This window comes from Lissotriton helveticus, chromosome 2_2, assembly GCF_964261635.1.
Source record: "Lissotriton helveticus chromosome 2_2, aLisHel1.1, whole genome shotgun sequence".
In the NCBI taxonomy this organism is placed as follows: Eukaryota; Metazoa; Chordata; class Amphibia; order Caudata; family Salamandridae; genus Lissotriton; species Lissotriton helveticus.
In genome coordinates, this window is record NC_136060.1 from 389,515,893 (window position 1) to 389,527,819 (window position 11,927).

General features: G+C 51.9%; 1 protein-coding gene across 10 annotated transcripts in view; it reads right to left on the reverse strand.

Annotated features, from left to right (window-relative positions):
* FGFR3 (fibroblast growth factor receptor 3) overlaps positions 1–11,331 on the reverse strand; it is a 125,031-nt gene extending 113,700 nt beyond the window's left edge. For 3 of the 10 annotated variants that reach the window (XM_078678616.1, XM_078678615.1, XM_078678614.1), the window contains exons 1-2: positions 11,151–11,330; positions 8,176–8,374 (exon numbers count right to left, since the gene is read on the reverse strand). In XM_078678616.1, the coding sequence (XP_078534742.1) occupies positions 8,176–8,374; positions 11,151–11,198 (247 nt within the window). In that variant the 5' untranslated portion in view covers positions 11,199–11,330. Of the gene's footprint in view, positions 1–8,175; positions 8,375–11,042 lie in introns of all 10 variants that reach the window. The other 7 variants (XM_078678613.1, XM_078678612.1, XM_078678618.1 and 4 more) reach the window with 6 other exon arrangements.
* Positions 11,332–11,927: the final 596 nt, after the last annotated feature.

Here is an 11,927-nt window from a genome sequence, read left to right on the forward strand (position 1 = left end):
TGACATTGTCCCCCCTCCCTCAGGCACAGCCGAGGAGGGGACCACGTCGTGGAGGAGGCCTACAGCGTACTCCAGCCTTGGCTCCCATTCAAGCAGCAGCCGCACCATCTGCCTCCTTCCTGCCAGCAGCAGGGAGCGCAGCTCCCCGCGGAGACATGGAGACCTGCAGCCCCTCCAATGGGGCACATTCATATTAGCAAACACACACATACCTCCAGAAAGGCTCCCCTCAAAGTGTGTTTTATGCAGCCTGGCCTGGGCACAAAGCCGGAGCTGTTGCAGGCTTCACGAGCCCCGTGTGGAGCATTAGATCACAGGGGAAAAAGCCTTCCAAGGCCTTTTCTGGAAAATGAGGCCTTCCACTGTACGCGCGAGCTGGCGAACAACCACCCCCAGTAATGAGAACATGCCTGTGTACAGGCCTTCAGCCTTTGCAGATTATGGCTCGTCTCCTGCATGGAGCAATCCAACGACAGGGTGGCACTGCAGTACGTTTGCCAACAAAGCTCAAACAACCAACACAGTTATAGAGGCTCTGCAGCGCCACAGAATACAGGTAAGATAAACAGATAGAGGCAATGCTCACGCCAAATGAACCCGGCTGGCACACACCACCACAAGCTACATCTAATTAACAAAAGCTAAATAATTGTACCTTCCACCAATTAAAACTCAGTAACTATAGACTCCCTTCTGTGATGAAATCATCAAAAGCAGGCCACAAGAGTACCAAATGCAGTTGGTGATGTGTTATCCTCATAAAGGTAGAATACCTACCATATGAATATAAATAACATAATGACAAAGCTATCAATAAACAACATGCCCAAGGCTGGAACACCCATCTGGAGCTGGGAATATGTGGGTGGCCGGCTTATGGGGTAACACATATGTCCTGAGCAGGTAGGTCTCATGCCGGTTGGTGGGATGTGAGCGAGGGTGGAATACCATGCGCTACCATCTCCTATGCCATGTTACACCTAACAAGTACCACGCCATGAGTGAGGGGCTATGAAGTGGATGTCACCAACATTTCACCATCGTACTGCAGTTAAGACTTCTCCCCGGGTCTTCTTTTAAAATATTACTTCCCTAGTTCTGCTGTACTAACAAACTTACGTGGAAAGACTTACAAAGATAGTGTCTTGAGGCCCCACACGACCTGCAATTAACTTGACCAACCTGAACCGCAAGCATTTAAAACTCAATTTTCTGACATATATTTAGTGCCAACAGCACCACGCCCATTCAACCCAACCTCTTCTTTTTGTTAAGCACGAATATTTCTTTAAAAATATAGGCCATGGAAATGCAAACTATAATCATGCGAATGTTTGTAAAGCACACAACAATCAATAACAGCTGTCAAAGAAAGAGAACAACCACCTTTACATTTGCACTGTCCCTGTATTGGGCTTTTAGGCACAACGAGGCACACGCTGCTATACTTCTGCCTCAGCCTCACAAAAACAATCAAAGGATGGAAGCGCTCCCAGAACATCACGGAAGTGTGGAGTGTGTACACTGCATTTAGCAGAACATTGTGTCTGCAAACATGACAATTGTAAATGCAAGACAGAACTTCCTTCCATTTAGCACTGTGCCAGATTCAAGTAGCATCATGTGCAGAGAAGGCATGAGCTACAGACCATGGCAGGATCAAGGCAAGAAACCTCAGCACAAACCCACCGTATACCCCCATGACGCGCAGAGAATACATGATCTGTAGAGCATGGATGGACCAGGGCAAGACACCTCAGCACAAACCCACCGTATACCCCCATGACGCGCAGAGAATACATGATCTGTAGAGCATGGATGGACCAGGGCAAGAAACCTCAGCACAAACCCACCGTATACCCCCCATGACGCGCAGAGAATACATGATCTGTAGAGCATGGATGGACCAGGGCAGAAAACCTCAGCACAAACCCACCGTATACCCCCATGACGCGCAGAGAATACATGATCTGTAGAGCATGGATGGACCAGGGCAAGAAACCTCAGCACAAACCCACCGTATACCCCCATGACGCGCAGAGAATACATGATCTGTAGAACATGGATGGACCAGGGCAAGAAACCTCAGCACAAACCCACCGTATACCCCCATGGCGCGCAGAGAATACATGATCTGTAGAGCATGGATGGACCAGGGCAAGAAACCTCAGCACAAACCCACCGTATACCCCCATGACGCACTGAGAATACATGATCTGTAGAGCATGGATGGACCAGGGCAAGAAACCTCAGCACAAACCCACCGTATACCCCCATGACGCGCAGAGAATACATGATCTGTAGAGCATGGATGGACCAGGGCAAGAAACCTCAGCACAAACCCACCGTATACCCCCTTGACGCGCAGAGAATACATGATCTGTAGAGCATGGATGGACCAGGGCAAGAAACCTCAGCACAAACTCCACCTTATACCCCCATGACGCGCAGAGAATACATGATCTGTAGAGCATGGATGGACCAGGGCAAGACACCTCAGCACAAACCCACCGTATACCCCCCATGACGCGCAGAGAATACATGATCTGTAGAGCATGGATGGACCAGGGCAAGAAACCTCAGCACAAACCCACCGTATACCCCCATGACGCGCAGAGAATACATGATCTGTAGAGCATGGATGGACCAGGGCAAGAAACCTCAGCACAAACCCACCGTATACCCCCCATGACGCGCAGAGAATACATGATCTGTAGAGCATGGATGGACCAGGGCAAGAAACCTCAGCACAAACCCACCGTATACCCCCATGACGCGCAGAGAACACATGATCTGTAGAGCATGGATGGACCAGGGCAAGAAACCTCAGCACAAACCCACCGTATACCCCCCATGACGCGCAGAGAATACATGATCTGTAGAGCATGGATGGACCAGGGCAAGAAACCTCAGCACAAACCCACCGTATACCCCCATGACGCGCAGAGAATACATGATCTGTAGAGCATGGATGGACCAGGGCAAGAAACCTCAGCACAAACCCACCGTATACCCCCATGACGCGCAGAGAATACATGATCTGTAGAGCATGGATGGACCAGGGCAAGAAACCTCAGCACAAACTCCCATCATGAGCAGAGAATGTGCCTTGTCACGAGCCGGTTAATATGCCAGCTGCAGAGGTCTAATTTCAAACTCGAGGCTTCAGGGTTGAATTCCCACAACGCAGATTTGACATTTCATCCTTTAAAAGTCGATGCAAAATGACCACTAAGTACACTAACAGCTTTACCTATTATTTGGTTGTTTTAATTAATCTATGGACCTGTAAAGTTAGCTATTATAGTATTTGATATACGAACTAGTATAGATCTGCCAATGAACAGTGAGAAGAGAGGCCTAATAGTGCATTTTATTCTCGAGCTTTAGCACCATCGAGGCCAGGCGACCTTCCAGTAAGGATTTGGCCTAATGTCAGATGAAAAGAGTCTGATGCATGGCAAAAGATAATACATTTGGTTGGTGCACAGGCCCACCGGCCCACCCCATTGTCACAAAGAACTCATTTTGTGACCCCTTGACAAGTCTCTTGGACATTAGACAGTTTTGACTAGTTCTAGTAGCCTTAAAAATACAAAACCTTCCATTACAGGGAATCGAACATTAAATAGACCGAGCAGCAGATGAGGCCCAAGGGTCGAGCCCCAGAATAAACAAGGAAGTATTCCAAAAGTTAAGTGGTTGTGCTGAAGATTCCTCCAACTCATTTCTTAGACACTGAACCCAGCTTGCATTTAAATCTGCATTAAGAAGAATGTCTCGTCGATCACCAACTGATTCTGCCTAAAGCATTAGCACTGTATTAAATGGGCTCTGGTGTGAGGGGAGTCACTAACTAGAAATAATAAACCCAGCCAAAAAGAAACCCTTCTGTCTCTTTAAGACAGCTACGACACTGACACCTTACAGCACAAATCAAGCAATGACATGTGTTAAGAAAACAAACACGATCGAGGACTGTGATCAATATCATCCCAGGGCTCATTTCGAGCACAGTTTGATCTCCACTCGCTCCTCGGCCTCAGTACAGTGTTGAGTTGCCCCTTCGTAATTGGCTCCATCTGTGAGAGTAGAGGTCAATGAAGTCTCTGCCCTAGTTGTCATGGCTGGCACTGCTACCAGTCCCTGCTGGCACACTCTGTGCAATGTCACGGAAACACACTGAACACAACAGCACCTATAAACTGCAAGCAATGAAGCACTATCAATCCACAAGACGATGACGAGGTGACAAATAACGTGACCGAGGCAGGTGTATGAGATAGGCACTTCATGTATTGCGAAGGTGTAACCCTGGTGATATTTTAGGCCACATAAATGCACTTTCTATTGTGTTGTGGCATCTCACAACCGAGGACAGTGGCCATACCAAAAAAAAACACTCACAGAGGCCTTTAGTTCACTCCAACAAACACAAATATAACTGCTGAGCCGACAGACACTATTCATGCATTATGACGCCACAGAACCAAAAGCGTCACTCTACTAAGAAACATGGACGCATTGTGACCTCGCACAATCAAGGGCACCTGCGCACCACAGGAACATTTAATGCATTGTGACATCCTACAACCATGAGCAACTACTGTACCAAATTAACATGTAATGCCCGATGCCGTCACACAATCATGGGCAGCAGTACTTTCAAGGGAACCTCTAATGCCTGATGCCATCGCACAATCAAGGACAGCTGCGCACCAAAGGAACTTCTACTGCATGATGGGCAGCTGTGTACCACAGGAACATTTAATGCATTGTGACATCACACATTCAGGTGCACTACTGTACCAAATGAACCTGTAATGCACGAGGTCATCAGACAATCATGGGCAGCAGCCCTATCAATGTACTATGAGACCATACACTCATGGACATCTGCCTTACAAGAGTAACCACGAATGCACAGTGACATCCCATAATCATGTGCAGCTACCCTACCAAGGGAACATCTAATGCGTCGGGGCATCACACATCATGAGTAACTACTGGGCCACGGGAGCTTCTGATGCATTGTTGTCAAATAATCTAGAAAATCCGATGTGCTATAAGGAGCATCCATTACATACTATATCACACGACCGCATGCATCACACATCAGCACTGTGCCTGAAGACCCCTTGCACCAGGCCTTGACCTGTGCATGCATCACACATCAGCACGGTGCATTAAGCCCCATTGCACCAGGCCTTGACCTGTGCATGCATCACACATCAGCACGGTGCATTAAGCCCCTTTGCATCTGGCCTTGACCTGTGCATGCATCACACATCAGCACTGTGCCTGAAGACCCCTTGCACCAGGCCTTGACCTGTGCATGCATCACACATCAGCACTGTACCTGAAGCCCCTTTGCATCTGGCCTTGACCTGTGCATGCATCACACATCAGCACTGTGCCTGAAGACCCCTTTGCATCTGGCCTTGACCTGTGCATGCATCACACATCAGCACTGTGCCTGAAGACCCCTTTGCATCTGGCCTTGACCTGTGCATGCATCACACATCAGCACGGTGCATTAAGCCCCTTTGCACCTGGCCTGGACCTGTGCATGCATCACACATCAGCACTGTACCTGAAGCCCCTTTGCATCTGGCCTTGACCTGTGCATGCATCACACATCAGCACGGTGCATTAAGCCCCTTTGCACCTGGCCTTGACCTGTGCATGCATCACACATCAGCACGGTGCATTAAGCCCCTTTGCACCTGGCCTGGACCTGTGCATGCATCACACATCAGCACTGTACCTGAAGCCCCTTTGCATCTGGCCTTGACCTGTGCATGCATCACACATCAGCACTGTGCCTGAAGACCCCTTTGCATCTGGCCTTGACCTGTGCATGCATCACACATCAGCACGGTGCATTAAGCCCCTTTGCACCTGGCCTGGACCTGTGCATGCATCACACATCAGCACTGTACCTGAAGCCCCTTTGCATCTGGCCTTGACCTGTGCATGCATCACACATCAGCACGGTGCATTAAGCCCCTTTGCACCTGGCCTTGACCTGTGCATGCATCACACATCAGCACTGTACCTGAAGCCCCTTTGCATCTGGCCTTGACCTGTGCATGCATCACACATCAGCACGGTGCATTAAGCCCCTTTGCACCTGGCCTGGACCTGTGCATGCATCACACATCAGCACTGTACCTGAAGCCCCTTTGCATCTGGCCTTGACCTGTGCATGCATCACACATCAGCACTGTACCTGAAGACCCCTTGCACCAGGCCTTGACCTGTGCATGCATCACACATCAGCACTGTACCTGAAGCCCCTTTGCATCTGGCCTTGACCTGTGCATGCATCACACATCAGCACGGTGCCTGAAGACCCCTTGCACCAGGCCTTGACCTGTGCATGCATCACACATCAGCACGGTGCATTAAGCCCCTTTGCATCTGGCCTTGACCTGTGCGTGCATCACACATCAGCACGGTGCATTAAGCCCCTTTGCATCTGGCCTTGACCTGTGCATGCATCACACATCAGCACTGTACCTGAAGACCCCTTGCACCAGGCCTTGACCTGTGCATGCATCACACATCAGCACTGTACCTGAAGCCCCTTTGCATCTGGCCTTGACCTGTGCATGCATCACACATCAGCACTGTACCTGAAGCCCCTTTGCATCTGGCCTTGGCCTGTGCATGCATCACACATCAGCACGGTGCATTAAGCCCCTTTGCATCTGGCCTTGACCTGTGCATGCATCACACATCAGCACTGTGCCTGAAGACCCCTTGCACCAGGCCTTGACCTGTGCATGCATCACACATCAGCACTGTACCTGAAGCCCCTTTGCATCTGGCCTTGACCTGTGCATGCATCACACATCAGCACTGTACCTGAAGCCCCTTTGCATCTGGCCTTGACCTGTGCATGCATCACACATCAGCACGGTGCATTAAGCCCCTTTGCATCTGGCCTTGACCTGTGCATGCATCACACATCAGCACGGTGCATTAAGCCCCTTTGCACCTGGCCTGGACCTGTGCATGCATCACACATCAGCACGGTGCATTAAGCCCCTTTGCATCTGGCCTTGACCTGTGCATGCATCACACATCAGCACTGTACCTGAAGCCCCATTGCATCTGGCCTTGACCTGTGCATGCATCACACATCAGCACGGTGCATTAAGCCCCTTTGCATCTGGCCTTGACCTGTGCATGCATCACACATCAGCACGGTGCATTAAGCCCCTTTGCACCTGGCCTGGACCTGTGCATGCATCACACATCAGCACGGTGCATTAAGCCCCTTTGCATCTGGCCTTGACCTGTGCATGCATCACACATCAGCACTGTACCTGAAGCCCCTTTGCATCTGGCCTTGACCTGTGCATGCATCACACATCAGCACGGTGCATTAAGCCCCTTTGCATCTGGCCTTGACCTGTGCATGCATCACACATCAGCACGGTGCATTAAGCCCCTTTGCACCTGGCCTGGACCTGTGCATGCATCACACATCAGCACGGTGCATTAAGCCCCTTTGCACCTGGCCTGGACCTGTGCATGCATCACACATCAGCACTGTGCCTGAAGCCCCCTTGCACCAGGCTGGTCCTATACATGCATCACACATCAGCACTGTACCGTAAGCTCCTTTGTGGCACCAGGCCTGGACCTGTGCATGCATCACACATCAGCACTGTGCCTGAAGCCCCTTTGCACCAGGCTGGTCCTGTGCATGCAACACACATCAGCACTGTGCCTGATGCCCCCTTGCACCAGGCTGGTCCTATACATGCATCACACATCAGCACTGTACCGTAAGCTCCTTTGTGGCACCAGGCCTGGACCTGTGCATGCATCACACAGCAGCACTGTGCCTGGAGCCCCTTTGTACCAGGGCTGGTCCTGTACATGTAGTATAGAATTCTGCAGTCCCATGCACAGTACAGTAACACAGATACCAAAAAGTGCCCATATCCGTGTTCCCAATTCATAAACACAGGCACCTGGCGATTGTATTGTAGCATTTTTACAGTTCGTATTACCCTATTCATCGAATGCGAAACCGCGCAGCATCCTATAATCATTAAATCATGCACACAGATTCACATAAAGCGCTATATTAACTGACACTTGGGTGTTTTACATGACAGTACGTCACGGACACATTGCTACAATGGAGTCCCTTCTTACCTGCAGAGGTCCGGCCGTCGGTGAGGGGCAGCCTGGCCGCCGGAGCTCCGCCCGCCAGAGTCACCAGGCACAAGCCGCAGAGCCAGGCGAGCATCCCCGCGCAGAGCCTGCGAGGCCGGGCTCCGTCCTCAGACATGCTGTGCCCCCCGCATGCTGCTCCCGATGCCAGCTCCGACCCACGGGCACTGCTGCTCAGCCGCTGCAAGGGAAAGAGGGGAGAGTCAGACACTGCGGGGCTGAGCGTCGAAGCCCCCATGGCCCACCCGAGCCGCACGCCGAGGGATGGGCGGGTGGTGCGTGCGGTCGGCGACACCGGGACAGGCCGCTCCTCTCGGGACGCGGGGTCCCCGCACAAGTAAAGCGACTTCCAGTGTCCACGTCAGGGCGACACCTCGATCCACACGGGCAAGCCAAGCCCGAGGACGCAAACTCTACCCAAGGACAAGCACAAGGCCACAGTCTAGAATCCCTGGTGCACTGTTCACGACTTTCGCCAGGTGCACGCTACACAGAATAGTCACGCTTCACACAGGCCGCGTCCTTCACTCAATATGTCATAACCGCGCTGACCACTGACAGTCATCCTCATGTCTTTAAACCGCTATACTACATTTGCAGAACACCTCAGCGCTTCTACTGGTCAATTTGTTAACACACCGGCAACTGCACCCATTGCAAAGACACAGAATCCATTACAAGCCCGGAGCACCACCACGTAGCATGAACTGGCATGTCACCCACCACGTTGCATGAACTGCCTGCTTTAAACAGGCATGTCACATGCTACGCTGCATGAACTGCTTTCTTTAGCCATGTGTTACACAGCGCATTACATGCAGCGACCGCTTATGAAATAAGATCCCAGTTACGGTGCATAAACTGCCTGCTTTAAACAGGCATGTCACCCACTACGGTGCATAAACTGCCTGCAGTGGTTTAAACATGCATGTCACCTTCTACGCTACATGAACTGCTATCTTTAAGCATGTGTCACACATTACATGCACTGACAGCTACGGTGCATGAACTGCCTGCTTTTCACAGGCATGTCACCCATCACGTTACATGAACTGCCAGCTTTTAATATGCCCTTCACTCGTCTGGACTTCCAGCTTTTACCTTGCATGTCACCAGCTACGGCGCATGAACTGCCAGCTTTTACCATGTCACCAGCTACGGTGCACGAACTGCCAGCTTTTACCATGCCCGTCACTCGCCTGGTTGCACGGACTGCCAGCTTTTGTCGTGCCCTTTATCCAATGCTGCATACACTGCCTGCTTTTACCAGGGCTTTCACACTCCATGTTTTAACATGTCAGCAGCTACGGTGCATGAACTGCCAGCTTTTACCATGCCCGTCACTCGCCTGGTTGCATGGACTGCCAGCTTTTGTCGTGCCCTTTATCCAATAGTGCATACACTGCCTGCTTTTACCAGGGCTTTCACACTCCATGTTTTAACATGTCAGCAGCTACGGTGCACGAACTGCCAGCTTTTACCATGCCCGTCACTCGCCTGGTTGCACGGACTGCCAGCTTTTGTCGTGCCCTTTATCCAATGTTGCATACACTGCCTGCTTTTACCAGGGCTTTCACACTCCATGTTGCACGAATTGCCGCCATGACCCATTCATTGCGTACTTGCCCCGCCAACATGTATCTTCCCTCAAACCCCCGACGTTACATGCACTGGCAGTTCTTAGCATACATCTTCATCCAATATGCTACATGAAATACCAGCATTCGCCTTTTACCCACATTGTTACATATGCAACACCCCGGCAGTTTTACTTCGCCTGTAACTCAATATGCTGCACCCACACTCACCGAGGCACGCGACTTCACACGCACGGAGCACTGGTTGACGCCCCGCAAAATATTACGCTGGCAGATACTCCACGTGCACCCCCCGCACGCACAATGTATACACAGAGCACCGAACTTCGCCCACTACACTGCATGGGCCGACACTAGAATCCTTTCACGAACCGTACCTATGACAGACCGCTGGTGGCTTGGATTTCACACCAAAACTAAGCCCAGTCCACTGCACGAGCCGACACTAGAATCCTTTCACACACTACCGAATACTGCCCGTGGGGACCACTGGTAACTTGAAATCCACACATCACTGCGCCCACTACACTAAACGTGCCACGCACCGTACCGCACAGTGCCCATGCAAACCACCGCCAGCTTGGATTTCACCCATTATATGCCATGTATCGAGCTCCCCCCCCCCCCCACACACCGATCCACACATTTCACTGGCTGAGGGCGCCCACCGTCACATTCCACATCTCACCCATAGCACTGCACCGGCATCGTTGCACCCAGTGAAACGCATGAACACAGCACCTGCACGCTGCAGGCCATCGAGTTACACAGAATATATTCATGCTACGGGACAGGCAGATCAGACTTTCCAAAACCCCACAGGACTGCGCTACTTTCCTAAGATCTTTCATCCAGTAGGAACCTAATGAACTGCCAACTGAAAATGCAAACTTTACGGGAGAGCCCCGCAAGTGCGTCTGCACTCATGGATTGCTCTCGATGCGGAGGAATAGCCGGGTGCGAAGCCATGCACCTATGTAACACCCTGTGTGTGCACACTGAACCCGACCAGTCGCCCGGTGCACAGCAGGCGCCGTGTGCACGAGCCCCGCAGGTGGTGCACGAAACTCGTGTTCCGCTCCAGAGGCAGTGGGGGCAGCTCGCACGGGTCCCTCCCGCACAGACCATCACATCACACCGTGCACCTCCAGCTCCTCTAAACTGTGCCACATCCGGAGAGGTGCACGGGTCAACAATCCATTCCAAGGCGCGAGCTTGCAGCCAGGGGTGCTCCTGCACGACTGCCCTCACCAGATCTGCAAGGGTCCCGGCAGAGCACGGAGGATGGGTCCCACAGTCCAAGGGGTGCACGTGAACAATCCCGGTTAATGCGCGTGCAAGGTCCAGCTAGGCAGGTACCTGGGCGTGCTGCGCATCCTGCTGCTGCTCCCGCTGCAGGCGGCTCATGGAAGGCGCTCTCTGCCCGACCTCCGCTCCGCGCGCTGCCTCGCTCCTCACGTCCCTTACGAGTGTGTTGAGCTCCGAATCTGGCCCGGGACTCAGAAAGGCAAGGAGGACTCCGCCCACTACCCGCAAACTCCGCCCATCTACCCTCGGCCCACAAGCCCCGCCCACCTGCGCAGAGTTTCCGGAGCTCAGCGAATCATTACAAGGAACGTCAAAGAACGCACAGCAAGCTCCGCCTTCTAACACGCCCCCTTCTGAGCACGCCGCGAGCCTCGCCCGGTACGCTTCACGAAGCTCCTCCCTAAAGAAAGTGTCCCACCCCGGGATTAGGAAAGCCAAACAGGCCCCGCCCTAGAAAGATGAATCAACTGACAGGAACGTAAATCCACAGGTTCTTACCCTGTTTTCTTCAGCATCTACCAGACACCAACGCACGCCTTCTCCACCACGCCCCGCCCACTCTCATAACCGCTCTCCAAGACACGCCCCATTCAGTGTATTCTAATTGCATTTATATAGCGCTTATTAGTTATTACCCCTGAGGAGACGGCGAAGTATGGCACGCCTGGTAACTACTGGTCCACTTCACGGTCACAGACCACCCTGCTCCAATTCCTACTCTCACACCTACGGAGCTAGTCAATAAATACTATAGCTTTACTGAACCTCTGGACAGCGACCCCACGGAACGGTCCATACATGCTAGACCCGATCCAGGCAGGAATCTCC